General features: G+C 33.4%; 1 protein-coding gene across 1 annotated transcript; it reads left to right on the forward strand.

Moving 5' to 3' along the window:
- Positions 1-3280: 3280 nt before the first annotated feature.
- On the forward strand, positions 3281-4713 carry LOC124363848 (neuropeptide CCHamide-2 receptor-like). The gene has a single exon (XM_046819111.1). It carries the CDS (start codon positions 3305-3307, stop codon positions 4373-4375), a length of 1071 nt encoding a protein of 356 aa, XP_046675067.1. The 5' UTR covers positions 3281-3304; the 3' UTR covers positions 4376-4713.
- Positions 4714-20337: the final 15624 nt, after the last annotated feature.

Consider the following 20337-nt stretch of genomic DNA (forward strand, 5'->3'; position numbering starts at 1 on the left):
ACAAAGTTTAGAATGAATTGTAAGAACAAATATTAGCTTTTATAGTGTACTGCATATAGCAATAGCAGAAATAATATTGACTAATGTTTGCTATTTATATCTGACGTGGTGATTACAAACTATTTATTTTATTATTGGCATTATTTAAATAGCAATTTTACGTAATTTGCAAAATTGTGTATGCACGTATGTGTGCCAGTTTTGATATTGTGCGACGGCATGTTTACAGTAGCTGGAGGAATAAAAACTGAAGGACCGCACATAACATGACTCAAAGAAATATTCGTTCCCTGAATTCGATAACTGAGGAAACAAGCTAGCGCTTCGAGCTCGGAATTACAAAGGGATACCCCAGGCACCAAGTGCAATGAAAGTTGGCCGAGAAACCATCGAGTGAGCTGTAGACCTGTTTTGTACTGATAAGGGACGCGTGCTGATTCGGTATAACACTATTGATATGTGTCATAAAAATAAATAATTAAATCAAGAAAAATTCCTTGTCATCAGTGATAAAGCAGATGTGCATGATAATTTGCTTTGACAGCAGTGCCTATTCAATAAATTGGTATTTATTAATACCAATTTATGCAATTCAGTTCTCCAAGAGTATAGCAATATGATGTAATCAATATGAAGAAATGTTAAAGAAACCATTTCGTTTCTTAATAAATAACGCGATATTTATTTTATTATTAATATATTACTTATAGGTGACATATTTTTCACTTAGGGGTGCCGATGGCCGAGTGTTCTAATATGGTGGGTCGAGTTAGAGATAATGCATGTTCAAATCATGTATGTTACGTTTACAATGCTTATCAGTACCATCGACTCTCCCCTTGTTCTGTTTGATAAGATCCTAACACATGCCAGTGGACCATGAGGCCGGCGAGAATAAGACTTAAAAGGACGGCCTCTCCTTTATAAAACAATTATCTTTAACGTTAATTGTATTTATTTATGAACAATAGAGATTGGAATGCTCTATTTTGCTTAGATGCGTATTATCACAGGAAATCCAATCGAGGTCAAAGTTGGGTCACACAAATGCGCGATAAAGTTGAGATAATAACGGAAAACCTCAGTGATAATTCTTTGTAATCAGATATGAGATATAATAGTCAATGTCAAGGAGACAATGACATTAGCTTCCGTTGTTTACTATTGAAATCCGAAGCTGGTTCAGTGAACCGGTCAGTCAAGTGTATGTATATAAGGTAAGAACACGTTAAAACTAGAAAACGTAGTATATATAAATTTAAAGCGAAGTGAGTTCGTGGGATATAAGCTAACTCCTGTATAATTAAATAAATAAAGGTATATAGAACACAAATATTAATTTTTTTATGTGTCAGTACATTATTTTAAGTTAAGATTTTAATAATTGAAATTTGAAATGAACAATGTTAAATAATTTAGTCACACTAACCGTTTTATGTATATTGTACCGTATTTCTTTTTTAAAGTTTGTTTTAGACGATTGAAAGATTGTGAAGAACACAGGATTAGTCTGGACATTTGCCATGGTTTTGTGATACAAAAATCAGTGTTAATGATCACTACATAGCAAATATCTATAATAAGTCCTATTACCTTCACTTAACGCATTCCCAAGTAGGAGTACACTATACCCCGTGTTACGTAACTGGTTTCGCTGAGGTTGCATGCTAGTTGTATAGTATTTAGCTCACATCATAAAGCTACATGTGGTAGATTACGGATTAATTTATTCTGCAATTTTTTCATTTCCATCATGGCTATCTATAACGTACAATGTAAAATGTTCACTAGTGCTCAATGAAGTACTAAGCAATAACATCGAATTCAGTTTTGCCTATAAAGAAACTAAGCTTTATGCACAATGTCAAGACAATAGGTCAGTTTACATTAGAGATATTATGCGGACAGAAAGAAAGACGGAGAGAAATAAACCTTTTTCAGTCCCTTGAACGATAGGCTTTGTAAAAGATCAGCCAATAAATAAGTGAAATTGCCGTTATTAATTCGAGCGTTTCTTAGAAACGCTGATTTTCAGTCCAAACTCATGTCACGTTTAAGTATTACAAGTTTCAACATTGAAGCAAATCATAACAAAACTTAATGTACAATATATTTAACGCGAGATGTACATAGAAATGAAGCTTCCTACAAAATTTCAAGTTCGTATGTCAGTTCATTCGTATGCCGTATCGTATGGACACACGATAATGAAGATATTTGTTAAATGATAGGTTTCACTAACCAATTAATTAAATTAGGTTATTCAATATGTTAGTTTGGTTGTTAAAAACATATGTGTAACAGGAGCAATCGAATAAAATAATAATTGATTGACAAAAAATAAGGACTCTGTGGCGTAATTCTGAAATTCTCGATTGGCCAGTGAGAGTCCTGGAGTCCGAACTAACGGAGTACTTCTTGTTCATTAATATTTAATGATATTATATTTTACTGTGCATCTTTAAAATGTAATAAACCAATATAACTAATTTAATTAAATGTTATAAATTGTTTAGCCCATTTAAATCATTAAGAAATACAAATTTTTATTTTTATTAAAATTCATTTGAAACATTGAGGAATACTGTATTGATATGAAAGTAATTTGTTATAAAATATTTTAACATACAACATAGTGATTTGAATATTGTTATAAAACTTTTCTTCTTTAACAACTTTTATTTCAAAACATAAATTAAGAAACCATGAAATAATTACCAGTATGTCGTATTAGATCAAATTTGTGTTTTATAGTTAAAATGAGATTAAAAATATTACGATTTGTTGTGAAGATGGTGAATGAAACTTAAAGAAGGGCAACAAAACCAATTTTATAATCTGTTAATTTTGCTTAAAACTTATCTACTCGTAGATGGTGCAAAGCTTAATTAATAATTATTAATATATGCATTTATTACGTTATTATGAACTTTTGCATTTGTCTAAAGTAAGTGAACAAAATTTACAAGTATTCTTTGAAATTTAACGAGTGAAATAAATATTTATTATCACAGTCACTGCTCTACCAAGAAATAATGATCACGTTGGTCCGTAAAGAAAAACATGGCAACATACTTTTCCATTTATAGAATTTGATATAATTATAACAACTTATTCTTGAGAATATTTAAATTTTTAGACACTTTCATACTTAACCCTTAGTAGCTTAAATTACTACTCCTATCTGTTTTAAGTATACAAGCTAGGTTAAGCTATTTATTGAATATACACATTAGAATGTATGTTTTGTTTTATTGACAGAGTTTCATTGAGAAATCAATTGAAAATCCGTCTTGGATAAATCATGAACACGTCCGCTCTGAGCACTTCGACGATGGTCGTGGGTATCGACGTCACAACTTCCAATATAACTGGGGACGGCAACCCGAGTCCTCCCGCTGATACGCTGTCACCTATCGTCTTCTACGCCGTGTTTTCCACAATTTTTGTGGTGGGTCTGATCGGGAACAGTCTGTTGATCCTGATCTTCGCCCGACACAAGACTATGAGGACGGTTCCGAACACCTACATCTTCAATCTCGCGGTGGCAGACCTTCTGACGACCTTGAGTTGTGCTCTCGCTCCCCTCCTGGACAACACTGGAGAGACTCTCCCTCTATTCTGCAAGACCTTCCAGGTCATCTTGGAGTCGTCCATGGGAGTATCCGCCTTCACCCTTACTGCCCTCAGTGCCGAGCGGTACTACGTGATCGCTCACCCTCTCAAGAACAAGGTATCCTCTAAAAAATTTACGGTGTGTGCTGTCCTGTCGACCTGGCTCATCTCTGTTTCCTTCGTTGTCGGAAAGATGGTCTTGAAGTCTCCTGGCAGCAGCTCAGGATGTGTGCAAATGTACGATCCGACCTCTTTCGCTAACACATATACGCTGATCGACTTTATCGTGTTCTATTTGATCCCTGTAGGCGTCATCGCCGACTTCTACATCCTGATGGCGTACGAACTCTATTTTGGAAATCGCAACTTCCGAAAGAGGAGTGTTTCTAACAGCACGAACCATCTACGAGTGAGGAAAAGAATTGCTGGAACTGTCTTGGTCCTCGTCATTATGTATGCCGTCTGCTATTTCCCCTACAATTTCATGAGTCTAAAATTGTATTTCGATAAAGACTTCCACAACAATCAGGTTTGGTCACTTGCTACTAACATAATATTCTGTGTTGGCTGTATACATAATTGTTTCAACCCAATTATACTTTATTCACTCAGCAAATCTTTCCGAGGTCATTTCAATAACTATCTGTTCTACAGCATATTCCGTAAAACTATCCCCGTCCAAGAAGAACATACTGACTGCCAGTGCTCCAGATGTTCTAAGAAAACAATCTCCAAACACTCTGTTACTACTAAAGTTTAATTTTTCAGATTTCCCAACAGGCTTGGAGAGTTATCTGGTATAGTAGTTGGCTTTGGTGGGATCTCTCTCTTTCATACTCCACTGACTTTTTGTGGCCTCAATCATACTATTCTGAGTTGGTGTGGCCACTCTAATCTTCTATTGACTTGGTGCGGCCTCTCTCAACCTCTACTGACTTGGTGTGACCTTTTTCAAGCTCCACTGACTTGTTGTGGCCTCTATCATACTCTTCTGAGTTGGTATGGCCACTCTAATCTTCTATTGACTTGGTGTCAATAGAATCAATCCTCCAGTGCTAAGTAAGGTTTTTGAAAAACTTTTCTTAAGTAGGATGCTAAATTTTTTTGAGAAAAATAATATATTATCTCCAAATCAGTTTGGCTTTAGGCGAGGTAAATCCACAATCGATGCAATCACGCACTTAATTGAGCTGATTGTTGATAGCTTGGACAAGAAAACAGTAACGCTCAGCGTTTTCCTTGACTTTTGACTAAGGCTTTCGATTGTGTGGATCACACCATTCTACTCAACAAATTGCACAGTAACGGTATTAGAGGTTTGCCGCTAAAGTGGCTTCAGTCATACCTCTCCGATAGAAAACAACAAGTATCAGTTCAAAATTCATTTTCACGTACAACCAGTCTTAGATATGGGGTCCCTCAGGGATCCATCCTCGGACCAGTTTTGTTCCTGGTGTACGTAAACAATTTGAATTCAAAGATTCATAAAGGACACATAGTCCAATATGCAGATGACACGACTCTCTCTTTCACATGCAAGTCAAAATTTCAAGTTGAAATTCAAGCTTACGAAGAATTAAACGTATGTACACAATACTTTGAAAACATAAACTTGAAACTTAATTGTTCGAAAACAAATTACATGGTTTTTGGTGGAAGCACTGCACCATTTCAGTACAGACCTACTGTGATGTTGGACGACAAGGTCCTGGATGAAGTTGACTGTACGAAACTCCTGGGAATATACCTCGATAGAGGGTTGACTTGGAGGAACCATGTGGACAGTGTTTGTGCGAAACTATCAAGTAATATTTATCTCTTGAGAGGTCTTGCCGAATACTGTTCAGATCAAATAATGAAAATTGCATATTACGGTTTGGTCCACCCACATTTATCCTACGGTATTATATTGTGGGGTGGCTGTTCAAATGGCGACTTCCACAGACTTTTTGTCTTACAGAAGAGAGCTATTAGAATTATTGCTAAATTAAACTTTAGAGAGTCGTGTAGAAATTCATTTAGGGAGCTCAAAATACTAACATTGCCATGTTTGTATATACTGGAGACTACTGTACATTGTCGGTTTGAGCCAAATGGTTCGAGGTCGTGACATTCACAACTACGATACGAGGTATCGAGAAAATGTCAGACCTGCTCAGCATAGATTGAGAAGATACGAGCAACTTCCTTCTCAAGCCGGCATAAAGTTTCTAAATGGGCTCCCTGAAGAAATAAAATCAATAAATGATCTAAATCGGTTCAAAATTACATTGCGACACTTTTTAGTGTCTCATTCTTTTTATACAGTTGGTGAATTCATGGACCATCTCACTAGCTCCAATGTGCGGTAGTACAGGGGTGCTGATATCCAAAGTTATTTTTATTATATATTAATTTTACTGCTTGACAACTTTTATTGTTAACTAAAATCGATATTGTTTACAATATTTTAAAAATTAAATCGTTAGCATAAGACATTTCATTATTTTAATAATTATACAATTATTATTATGTGACGCATGCTATGCAATGTTAAAATTGTTTCTGGCAATAAAGTATATTGTATTGTATTGTATTGTGTGGTCTCTTTCATATTCCACTGACTTGTTGTGGCCTCTATCATACTCTTCTGAGTTGGTGTGGCCACTCTCATCCTCTACTGACTTTGTGTGGCCTTTCTCATACACTACTAACTTGGTGTAGTTTCTCTTATACTGTACGGCCTTAAATAAGAGAAAATTTGTTATTTTTGCTCTTAACATGGTTAGCAAGTAGAAATAAAAACTAAATAAACTTCAAACCTGAATTGTTTTGTTATAATAATGTGAATTTAATTATTTATAGATTATTTATGGTAAAAAAGTGATGTTGTGTTGTGGGTATTTGATTATTTAAAGTTAAATATAGTTCTCTGTTTTTATTTAGTTATAAAGTGCGCTTCTACCCAATAAGAGGTATAGAATAGAACAATAAAATAGAGTACCATAAAACATATTTTCTAACTAAAGGAAAGCAAATTCCATTTAATAAAACTTCATAATCGAACGGCCAATGACGTGTAGCAGCCCAAACTTCAAGATTTAATAGTTCTAAAATACAAACAATGTGTAAAATGATATGTTTGAGATTGAGTATTTATCATCAAACATGTCAAATCTCTAACACGGCATCTCTCGTCATCGGAGCTCTCTGTTGAGGATTTTCCACTTTTTTACATTGGTTTGTAAGAACAACATTAGGAATGTATACATGATTCATATTTAGGGTCCTACTAGTCACAAAACTGATTTGGAGAATCGTCTTTAAATAACTGTAGAGCTTCCCGGAAATAAATATTTTAACAAATGTTTAGTTGGATATCTTTTACGTTTGAATTGGAGAATATTACAAATTAATTAACTTCCCCTTCATACCATCTTAGTCTAAGGTGTAAGTTAGATAAATTTAAGATAAAAATGACGTATTATTTAATGTAAACTGTGTTTCTTATAGTATAAGTTGCAGAGAGAATGTTAGGTAATAAATCTTCTCTGTAACTCACACTATAAAAATTTCAGACCTATATAATTTCTGTTTACCGATACTTTTGTTTCTTTCTGATCAACGTTAGGAACATTAGATTGGTATTCCTTCCTTCCCTATGCTAAAAGAAGAAATATTCGTTGTATTTTTTTTTATTTGTTGGTATTCTTGTACATCTTGCATCTTGTATTCACATATTGCTTTCATTATTATTTAAGTGTTTATGGGTTATGTAATAATGCTGTGTTTAATGTATTACATAAACAGTTATTTCCATTAGTGAATAATTGCAAATTACAATGATACTCTTGTAATATTTGATTATATATAATCAATACATAGAGGTTTGTGACAACCAAAGCCTAATTGTTTTAGAGTAAGTTAGTTGTAAAATGATATAGATTTGACTCAGTAATCATTAATGGAAATAAATATAAGTTAATATAAAATAATGATTCTTATTATTCCATAAATCTTCCACAAAATAAAAGACAAATACAATATATGTATATTTAAGAGTATAAAACTATTCTACTTTTTACATAACTTGCCTCCTAGATGAATATATTTCTAGAATTGCTAAATCAAAATATAAACTATATAATACTCTCAGTGAAATTAAACTATCTACAATAATTTTGATTATATGTATAATTATTAAATTTCATCAATACAAATCTCTATATCAATGCATGAGTGGAAAAATATACAATACTCTAAAGTACAACATAATTTAGGCATTTTCCATCGTCGTATGGTACAAAAAGTATAAAACCTTACTAACACTCGGGTGTTTTATCTTATTAATCTTTGTAATCATATATCGCCAATAACTAACTTTATAAACATTGTTTGTATAGAGATTTTTCTAAATATTGTTTATCTATAGTTTTAGAGTAGAGAGCCAATTAGCATTGTGTAAATACACAACCTGGCTTTTCTTGGTATTGATAGACGAATTTTCATAAAAAAGAAATCAATCGTGAGCCACGCTAGTGATGGCAGAGTTTGAAATGGGATGTTACCAAAAGAGTTTAAAATACGTAAAGATATATTTGTCATACATACGTGTTTAGCTTAATACATTTAATAACAACCGTCAATTACTAAAATGATTAAACAATACAAAAATGATACACCGCCGCACAATTAGATAACAAAACTGAAGTTGCAACTTTCTTCTAAATAATCGGTTTGTATGTGGTTACCTGATACTAATTTAATATACGAGTATATTCACCTGTCTAATTGTTGCTTTTAAATATGTCAAGGTAATAAAATATGAGAGAAACAATCATATTTTATATTTTAAATTCTTTTGACACCTTCTCATTTCAACCTCCTCTAAAACTAACGGTTGATAATTAATTTGGTTTTTAGAGAAATTTATCGTCGATTTCTAGAAAAACTTGGTTGTGGGCTTGTAAACTCCAAACTATATCTCGGTTTCTCATCGTGTTAAATGAGAGTTTAATGTTATTAAAGTTGATGTAATATTTTCTTCCCGATACTTTTCCGTCATGTTATTAGGTCATAACTACTATCGCCTCACTTGATACCAGTAAACGAATATCATGAAATCCATATCTACCGAACTGTAATTGATGTAAGGATATGAACAGATCAATTTTTGCAACAACGAAAACAATATGTTGCAGACAAGCCTGATTTTGCAGCCCTCGTCTAAATGAATGCCATCGAAATTATTTTAGATTATTAAGCATCTATAATATTTGACTTGCACCAGGAGATGCAACTTTTTTAACTAACTTTATTATTAACTCAACATTCAGATTTTTGGTTCTGCTAAATATTATAGTGTTTTAAAATATAATCATGATGCCACTTGCAGTACAAATGCAGGAGCCTCTAAAATAATTCCGGGATCGGCCTTTGTAAATGCTACATAACACATTAACATGACAGCAAAAGTAAACGTAGTAACATGACTTTTATATTAATTAATTACGACTTAAATAATGAAACTACGTAAGAAAATACATTACATAGTGGCACTGCTTTAAACTCTGTTAAAGATGAATGTTGGGTAAAACCTAACATTTTGGGTATTCTAATGTAGTTTGCTGTATATTTAGAGTTTAGGGTGGCTACTCTCAGATCATAGTTTAATAGGGTATTGAATAAACCACTTTGAAAAGATTAAGTGAAGAAAATTTTAATTACTATAATATTTTACGATATGGTGTTTCGTATGAGACTATTGGATCGGGTAATAGGCTATTGTATCCACCAAGTTGACGATAAAGTGAAGAAAATTTCAATTACAATAATATTTTACAATATAGTGTGCTGTATGAGGCTATTGGATCGGATTGTTGGCTATTGTATCCACCACGTTGACACGATAAAGATAAGTGAAGAAAATTTCAATTACAATAATATTTTACAATATAGTGTGCTGTATGAGGCTATTTGATCGGATAATAGGCTATTGTATCCACCAAGTTGACACGATAAAGGTAAGTGAAGAAAATTTCAATTACAATAATATTTTACAATATAGCGTGGCGTATAAGATGTTTGGATCGGATCATAGGTTATTTTATCCACCACGTTGGCGATAAAGTGAAGAAAATTTAATTGACAATAATATTTCACAATATAGTGTGCTGTATGAGGCTATTTGATCGGATAATAGGCTATTATATCCACCAAGTTGGCGATAAAATGAAGGTAATTTCAATTACAATAATATTTTACAATATAGTGTGCTGCATGAGGCTATTTGATCCACCACGATGACACGATAAAGGTGAAGAAAAGTTCAATTGTAATAATATTTTACAATATGGTGTGCCGTATAAGACGTTTGGATCGGATCATAGGTTATTGTATCCGCCACGTTGGCAATAAAGTGAAGAACATTTAATTTACAATAATATTTTACAATCTGGTGTGTATGACTATTGGATCGGATAATGAAAGTCTGTTGACTGGCATTCAACGCTTTATTAATCAACTAAAAATACTGGTAACACGCAATTATTGTATTTTCGCCTCTTGTAAATCCTAATTTTTGAAAAATACGTATATATTAAAATATTTAAAATAAAAATTGAATTATTTTTTGTAGTTTAAGTAAATTCAAGCAAAGGGACTAACACATAAAACAGAACACTCTAGTGCTTGTATATATTGCATGTCGCTCATATTGACTTCCCCAGAGGGTGCTGTATATGTTGATTGGTTTCGCGTTACAATTTATTGTTATTCAAGTTTGGTTTGTTCGGGCGTTCGCCACTTAACCTACAAAATGTTCTTCCTTGACAAGTAAAATTAAAATATTGTTAGTATTTCCTAATATAGGATTTTTATCATACGAACTTTACAAAAATAAACACACACACACACACACACACACACACATATATATAAAAAGTGTAAGGATAGAGTACTATGTTATTATTCAGTAATTTAGCAATCAAGCTACCAAATGTTACTGGCTAAGTAGAAACATTTTACATTTTTGACTTGTCACTTAAGTAACAGACTGTTACTGAAATATAGATCTAATAGATATTAATGCGGATCAGTCATTGCAATAAAAGAACATATCAAGCTGCCTCCCAGTAGTTTATGTGCATGTGATATGCATATTATGTTGTATGTGATATGCGTCAATTGGAAAATAATTGTAGATAGGTCCAGTGTAAAGGTTCGCTGACGACGTTGCAGATCTGTTTGTTGCTGCCTGAGAGAACTTCTTTTCAACTGAAGCTCTATTGAGCAGGAATCTGTAAGGCTGAGAAATGGACCTATAATTTCCTTCCATGAGGGTAAAACTTTTATCAGTAACACAGGTGAAAAGGGCTGGTTCAATGCGAATGTTTAGTTTGGCTCACTTTTCATCCTCAGTATAGTGCAGCATCTGAAATCTGACACTCTCTCAGATTTGGCACCTGAAGTCTGGAGTCCAAGTCTGTTTGGAGGGATCTCAAAAAGTCGCTAACAAAGACTTTCAAAAAATTATTAGTTCACACATCAGCAGCTGCCTATCAGTCAGAAACCCGACCAGTCTCTCTACACGATGTGTTAACAAAAGGCACAAAAAATGACAGTATTCTTGTACTTAAATGTATTAAAGGTTTTCAGATTATCTTGATACCTGATCATATTTTGTCTATCATTGTTATGTGTTACTTATAGTCCTACTCGTGTAAATATCATAGCAATTTTCATATATATCTACTACTATAACCAGCTTATGACGTGTATTAACGAATGAGGAAAAAGCAATACACAAATGACAGTAATTTACTTCTTTTAGTAAATTATTTATAGTACTCGTACGTATTATTTCGTAGTACAATTTATTAAATATTATCTGAAAATTCAGAAAAGCATTAATTTATAATAATTATTTATTTAGTTATTACTTCAAAAGTATTGATAATTGTTTTATCTAACATGAAACATATTATTAATATTTTAATAAAAATTTGCTCCTGCAGTCTTACTCAATCATGAAAGAATGGTTTACAGCTCTTCAATGAAGAAATATGTGGAGTTCAAATTAAATGTCATAGGCTAGTATTGATTTCGGACGAAATCAAATTTATTAATGAGAAAGTAATAACGTATTAGTGGAGTGTAATGAACTTTTTAAATGAAGCGTGCAGTATGATATTAAACGTTTTTTAAACGTTGAAGCGTAGAACGCGCTAATGAGATTCCCAAACGTCGGGGAAGGTTTTTTTGTTATTTTCTTAGAAAGCTGCGTCTTTAACTCTGACTGCAGAATATTTTCGTATTTACCAACAAAAGAGGTTATAAATCTTTGTTCGTATATCTAACGAAATATTTCACTTTCTATAAAGCATGCATATGTGAGTTATCATAACCTGTATATCCTATTTCCTCTAAGTAACTGAAATTCTACAGTACACAAGTTTATCAAAACCTTTTCAAATATAATAAAACATTAACATTATGATAACACAGTTCTATCAACTTGTTACATCTGGTATCAATATAGTTCATTACATGTTGTCCCTAACATAATAATATTCTCCTAATTACTCCCTACTATTGCGCCTGGAGTGGATGCTATCTCCCACTTTGTGAATACATATGATTTCTGGACGATATCTTAGTAGATGAAAGCAGAGTGTGTCTCAATTCAATTCAATAATTATTTATCGTTACTAATTTAACAATTGTAAAAATTAACACCCTTCAGCTTTGACTTGACGTTGGTTGCTATGTTCAAAGAGCTCGCCCACGGAATAAATTACGTTTGTTATTAAATATTCTTTTGTACTGTAATGGATTTTACTTTATTTGTGAATGTTTTATAACAAGCAGTTTATATGGCGACGAAGCTGAAACCTCTGTTGTGAGCAACTCTGTAATTCTCCACTGTATTATAACCATGGACATTCCTACTTTGCAGCAGCGCGCACCTGACGACAGAACATGCCCGTTTTAAGCACATACAGTGAAGTCAATGTTAGTAATTTGAGCTCCTTAAAGATTCTTTATATAACTCTCGGGAAGTTAAGTTATATCACTAGCTAAATTCTCTCATCCTACGTTATTATACTAGACTCATTTACTATCCATACCTTCCATTCTAAACTCCTTTAAATATATTAGGAGTTAATTTTGATTATAAACTTTTCAAGTTGTACACATCAGCCATAGAGTTGTTACCAGGTTGAAAACTGCTAAATTGGAGTTTGTACGATCTGTGATTTTTTTCATTAACTCATTACGCTCCACCTACTTTTGGTAATAGTTTAAACTTGGAAAATACAAATTCTTACAATCTTACAAGGCTCCAGAACAGTGATCTAAGATTAGTTTATAACTTCAAACAATTTTGACTGCTCTAGTGGTTATCGCGCAATCGCTCAACTTTTGTCCATTAAGGAGTCTCGACTGTACATAATGTACTCTTGAGTAAAAGGCCACATCATTTAGATTGTAAGCTAATTCATAAAAGCCACGTGAGTGATCACAATACTCGACAAGATAGCTTGCTTCAACTGCTTCCAATTGTGCTTGAGTTAGGAAGGAAGGTCTTTTTCTATTTTCACCAAATGGATACAATATCAAGCCGTCTAGTCTGAAAAATTGGTGCCAGAAAGCACTAAAAAAATAAAATTGAACTTTGGTTACTCCATAAACCCAAATAAATATACTAATGTTGTTATTTCTTGTAAGTTTGTACGTAAGTTTAAATATATGTATGGATAAGTGAGTTAGTAAATTGTGCTACGTTGTCTTTTAAACCAAAGTTTATACTTTGAAGAACGTTTGGGAATAAAGAGATTGTTATTAATATTATTAAATGTCTAGTATTGATCTATGTATTTTTATATAACATGAAATAGAAGACATCAAAATCAGAAATCTTTAATATAGCGTGAGCCCTGATATTTTATATTCAATGGATTAAAACTTTACATTAATTTTACGAGAAATGACTGATTATGCCATTAATAAAATATAGCGATATAATACAGTATTTTGTTATAAATGAGTAAATGTTATTTAAAAAAAAAATAATTGTCTTATACTATAACAGCATTTGAGTTGAATTACTGTAGTGAAATTGAACTGAGTGAGAAATAAATAAGCGGAATACATTAATAATATTATTTAATATCGCAGACCAATATCAAAGTTTCATATTTTATATGATGGCTATTAAATCAATTTGCACAACGCTGACTAAGCGACATGACGCAAGTGGTGTAGCAGATGGTGCTGACGTCACTCAAGGCCTCCCTATGGACATTCGGTATTACTGGTGCATCGTAAAGTCTGCCATTACTTGATCGTGCAATATCAGAGTTTGTGTCCCCTGAATATCATTTATGGTGGAACATATGCGGTTTGTATTCTTTATTTTGTTTAAGACATCTTGTCCAGTTCCCTCAGAAATGCCTTATTGAAGGATTTAAGGCTTTCCGTTATATACTTTATTCTCTCTCTCCATAAATATTTCTGTATAAAAATGGGCCCATTTTAAATATCTTTAAAATATCTCGGAGATTGCTGTCAGGATGACAAATATATAACATATAAAAGCAAGCAAAAGAATTGAAAGCCCACGTCCCAAAAACGTTGTGCTTGATGTCCAGAAAAGAGTCTCAAGTAAGACACCGAGAAGTCATCCGTGGACGTCAAGGGCTTAATGTTCAGTAACAACACGTCAGATATCTCTGAAACAAACAACAGGCATAATGATAAAATTTTTAAACAAAATTCATGATACTTATAAGCAGCTAATTGTTGGGTTATCTCATAATAATATACTTTGAACTTTGAGACTTAGTATCTTTTCACTTTTCAACCTACAAGAGTCGAGTGTACTCTGGTACTATCACTTTAATATATGGCCTATTAAGTGTTAAGAGTGAGAATAGTCACAGTGCTGGCAGAATGAGGGCATCCGAAAACAGAGAAATAGCTTGCGTATTTTTTATGCGAGGATGAATAGCTAAAGCTGAATGTTTATGAGAGAAAGCTATACTATGAGTCTCATGGCAAGTTGCATCTTATAAAAGAGCTATTTAAATGTAAACATAATATTATATAACATAATAACAAATAACGTAACTACAATACATTTATTACATTTTTAATGAAGTCTTAAAATTGTAATTATTTGTAATTAAAAGTTAAATTAAACACTTCTTAGAAAGGCCTTCGAACCGTGTCCTTCTGGGTAGATAAGAGGAAGGAGTAAAATAGATACGAAATTCTAACAGATTATGTCCTAAGTGTGGAAAAATTTCCTAGATATTCAAATTTCTATGATGCCGTAGACATTAAATAATGTACGGCAATCGTCAAAATAACTTGTTTAAATGTTTTACAAGCACACAACATTATATCCAATCAAACATACCCCACTCAACCTTGTCAATTTTCCCACTTACAGCGCCGGTTATCAGTCTACTGATTGTAAGGTTACCCAGTAGGCCTAATACGTAATAAAATCGTCAGCACTACAACAACATTCTAAAACACGTACTGAACAAGTCTTCTCTGAAGTAATGATGATCTTACGTCGTTACAGAGTAGAAAAATAAGAGGACTAACTGAGTGTTGATACCTGAGAGACTAAAAATTGTTGGTGAATTGGTTTAGAGCACTTATTTGATACTTGGAAAATGTATGTTCTATATCTTAGGAATGAGCTAAGTCTCTGAAGAGGCACATCTCTGGTCCCACATCATTCAAGTTTGTCAAGGAAGTAGTCGACACAGTTGAATGATTTAGATAAGTTCAGAAAAACTCTTATTGTGGGTTTTAGACTTTTTAACACCTCCACTACCACGTTAACTAGAGTCCCTATAGCATATATGGTTCACTTACTTTCTTTGAAAAAAAAAAAAAAAAAAACAGATTCTCAGAAAGCAGGTTGTGTTTGTTTAAATGCATAAGTGTCCTGGTAAAAATGATATAAGAATTTTTTGTAAAGAAGTAGCTCAAAGTTTATAGGATTATAACTATTTGTAGAAAAATAAGTGTTTTTATTAAAGGTTGGCGTTAACGACAAGGTTTTAAAGGACCGATACTGACAAAAACTTAATATCACAGCGCATATTATAACTGCTGTATGTGTGCGCAATGTTTCATCTAACATTATTTCACTCAGTTGCTTTTGTTGTATTGTGACAATACAACACTGCACAGAACAATACATGACCTTCAAATATGAATGTTATGTATTGTCCTGAAAGCCCATAGTATAGTTAAATCGTCTGCAGGTGACACACCGGTGATAAATTGCGCATATTTAAATGTGGTATGTATGACAAGCAGTTTTCATCCAACGGTTTTTCACTCGATTGTTTCTGTTTGTTCTGTTGCCTCAACATATAAGCAAATATTGAGTTACGTATTGAGTCAATTATATTTAAATTTCCATTAAAAATTTTAAACAGTTTACATAACAAAACTTCTAGAAATGGTTTTCTTTAATACTTGATACATTGAATTCAAAAAAGCTATAATTATTAGGCCTGCAATGTATAATACCTCTACCCAAACCTGAACCTCGGCAAAATTTGATACGCAAGTGAAATTTGGAACTATCGAAGATTCGTCCTCGTGTAGTCAGTGCTATGAAAGTTAAAGTATATCAGGAAGCTGGTTACAATAGGCACATTATTCAGGAACATTATTTCAGGATATCTTGAAATTCTTATATTTAGGTGGTAGATAATAAGTTTGTTATTTGTACTAGGTTCTAGATTGTTAGGTTCAGGCGTGGGTTATTCCCTAAAAACTGTTTACACATCGAAATTGTATAAGTGAGGGCAAGGATGGAACATTTTCTAAAGAAAGGAATAAATTTTGGGGAATGGTTTAATCAGGGGAAACCAGTGTGAAAGAACAGGGGCTTAAGGAGATGGCTGAGTCGCGGATGATAAACCGGGGTATGAGTCAACGAGAGAGGTATTGAGGGCATCAGGGATATCACACACCCGCATCGGAACGCTGAACACAGCATCAGGATTATCATCCTAACCCTGGGTTGTACGAACATCATATGGATGAGTCCGACTAACCAAAAAAATATACTCGCCAACAATTATTCCTTTGAAGCCAATGGCGTAGTGTAGCGAGTACAACGGTTATCGCAAGATAACCTGATCAAGCAACGTTGAGCGTGGCTGGTGCTTGGATGGGTGACCGCTGAGCGATCTTGTCCTTGCTAACAGCCCGTCTGCCCTGCCGTTGGTAGTGGTTCGGAAGTCACCTTTAAGCCGTTAGTCCCCAGGTTAAGTGTTAGAGAGGGCTTCTTAGCCCTAACTTCGCCTGGTAAAATAAGACATCTGTACTTTACTTTCCTTTGTAGTATAAAACATCCTCAATGAGGTGAGATCTCGCAAGAAGGGTGTTGACATCTTGACATAAAAAGTGGAGTTCTTTTTATATTAAGGATCGCTATACCGGTACAGTATACCGTTCACCAAGATGTAAAGTTTTAGTTTTAACCAATGGAGATTACTAATCCCGTGGGAAACAGTCAGCTGTGGTGGTTAAAAGTAGTTACAATTGTTTGTCCTGGCTAAAACAATAACAAAATCTTCTTAAGGAAAATCATTGGTTACACCAAGTCCATCTTGAAAATACCGTTAAATTTGGCAACCGAATAAACAAAGATCTCAAACCTACAAGTATTTCACGTATCTGCTGAAGTGTTTTCCTTGACTATCCGCCAGTAGTGCGAGTTACTTCTTCCTATTCGTTTTTATATTAGCGAATATAGAATCCTCAGCGTTAAGTTTTATTGCCGATAGAAGTGGTGTGGCATTTCTGTGGACTTGTGCTTGAACATTGATGGCCTGCACATTGCAGAGATTTGTCCAGGATAAGTAAAGAAACTTCGCTAATAATTTTAATGTCAAGTGGCTTTTCTGAAATAGAACTAAATTTAATTCATATATTTGGTGGAATAAACTCGGTTTTATTATTCAAGTTTAATAATTTAGTGTTAACTTTTAATATCTTAATGTAAGCATTATTTTCACGAAGCCAAAAAATTATAGTTGCATTATTTTTTCTTAGTTGTGAACGAGTATCTTCTAACTTCAAAGTTCTTTATTTGTAGTTTACATAACCTAATTTAATCTTCCTATTTTTGCCTCGTAGCTTAAAGAGTTTAAAAAATGTACTTTCTTCCTATTATTTTCATTCTTAAGCCATTTTGTTTTCTTCCAACATTTTCGTGAGTTTTCTTTAAGTAATGTTTAACTGAGTAGGCAAAACTAATCTACATAAAACACAGTTTATATCCTGAATTAATTCAGCAATGACATCATGTGTGTATCTTTCTGGGATTGTTGAGAGTATTCCACGAAGATTAATATAAAAAAACCATAATTATCAAGTTCAGTTCGTAAATTGCCTGGATCTCTCTCTGCTCACTGACTATTCCACGCCCACGACGTGTCAATGGATTAGTGATTTTAGCATTTACTTCCTATGATAGAGAGTTTTAAAAATGTTCTATCCTGTTACTTTCATCGTCAAGCATTTTTTCAAACATTTAGTTTTCTTCCGACAATTTCGTAAGATTTTTCTGTAAGTAATCTTTAACTGAGATAGGCGCAACTAATCTACATGAAACACAGGTTATATCCGGAATAAATTCAGCAATGACCCCATTTGTGTATCTCTCTGGGATTGTTGAGAGTTTTCCGCTAAAATTAATATGAAAACAACCACTTAATTATTAACAAGTTTGCTTCCAAATTGTCAAGATCTCTCTCTCTCTCTCTCTCCTCTCTCTCTCTCTCTCTCTCTCTCTCTCCACGCCCACGACGCGACGTGTCAATGGATTAGTGATTTTAATAGCTCCTTCCTATAATAGAGAGCATGCTAGCAGTACTGACCAGTAATGCGGGATAGAGTATTAGATTATGAAGGCGCACAAAGATCTGTGGGAAATTACCAGATGCCGCGGGCGAATACTTCTTGAAAGTTATAAACTCCCACGCGACTATTGCCGACTAACCGCTGAACCACTTTGATCTCGCTGATCACAGTGGGGCATTTGTTCGAATTACTTGGACTAAATCATTTCATTAGTAAAAGGGTTCAGTAATTATGTTGGCCACCAAACAGTGTCCTCCCATGTCACAAAGGTTTGTTTTAAGACATTATGCATATTCGAATTTAATATACACGGCGACCCAGAATGCTACCTTAATTTTCCCCGCAATGATTGTGAGATAATTAGATTAAAAAACCCGTTGTTACAACAATCCTTCAACTCCTATAACATTCTTTAGTAGAGGGTTGTAGAGTTGTCCTATAAAATTCCTCAGTTAAAAAGTGGGCCATACGTTATAAAAGGAATAGTAACACATATAAGAGACACAACATTGTTGATAATATTTAACATGAATGCCCCGATATGAACAGATCTTGCTTTTCATTTTATAGTTCTATATCTTCCTCTCCATCTGAAGAATAGTTAAGCATGATTCGGAAGAGGCAGTTTACATTTAAGTAATAGCAACACTTATGGGCGTAACCTTGAGATATTTTCGTGAGTGCCCGTACTATTTTAAGGCATTTAGTGTAGTGTCATGTTCCATGGTGCAGATGATCCACACTACATGTAATAATGGACGGGTTTTTTTAAATGTTGGAAGGAAATATAATTATTTACTGCAAAATGTTACAAGAAATTTACTAAGGGAAGCTGCGCTTCAAAACTGAACCTATTTGTAATAATAATGCCAATACAAAAATTAAAAAACTGCAATTTCCTTCCTTAATATGTTTGATACCACTAATACAGATTTTAAAAATAATTATGAAATTACCATTAAAATATTAAATTTCTATATTTTACTACATATTTAAATGTCAATAAGACCATATTTTAATCGTACATAACATATATACTGAGTACAAAAATATTTCGCGTCAATATTATTAATTTTTTATGTAGAGATGGTTCCTGTATAGAGTATGTATGTGTAAAGCCATCTGCATAAATCCGCAACGAAAAATTATATAATCAAAACTAAGACTATTATGTCTAAAATACGAGAAGAAAATGTTTGCCGGAAAACGTCGGGAAGTGCAACAAAACCTTTTTTACATTTGAGATAGTTAATTTGATGATTAAACTTAAACAGAAACCGCTCTAATTTTGTTAAGCTATAAAACCCAACAATGAATTTAATTATAACCTCACCTCCCCATAACGTGATTATAATTACCTGGAGAAACATAATCCATTCTGGTTTCATGATTAAATTAAACTGCTCTGAAATAGTGGTCATCAATACATGAAAGTCATGCAAGTGTTTGGTAAGAAAAATTCCTTAACTAGACTATCAGTATAATTTCCAGTGGTGGGGATACCCAATGGGCAATGACAGTTCAATAAGAAGGGTGCAGCATACATTTGTGTATTAATAACCATAACTACATTTTACCTTCCGTAACATTCATAAAATGACTTTTTTCCGGCTAAACTTGCCAAATACCACACTGTGCGATGGTTGCAAGACTGATAACTTAGTGCGCATGCCTAGTAATATCAGCAAGCTGTTTTAGCGTAAAATTATTAAAAAGTCAAGAACTGGAATTTTCTGAACAAGAAAAGAATACTGTGCTGCCTTCCACCTGAGATGGTATAATATCTAATAATCTCTGACAGTAATGAATGAGCCCTGATACGTGACATAAATGTTGCTT

The sequence above is a fragment of the Homalodisca vitripennis genome, chromosome 5 (genome assembly GCF_021130785.1).
Source record: "Homalodisca vitripennis isolate AUS2020 chromosome 5, UT_GWSS_2.1, whole genome shotgun sequence".
NCBI lineage: Eukaryota > Metazoa > Arthropoda > Insecta > Hemiptera > Cicadellidae > Homalodisca > Homalodisca vitripennis.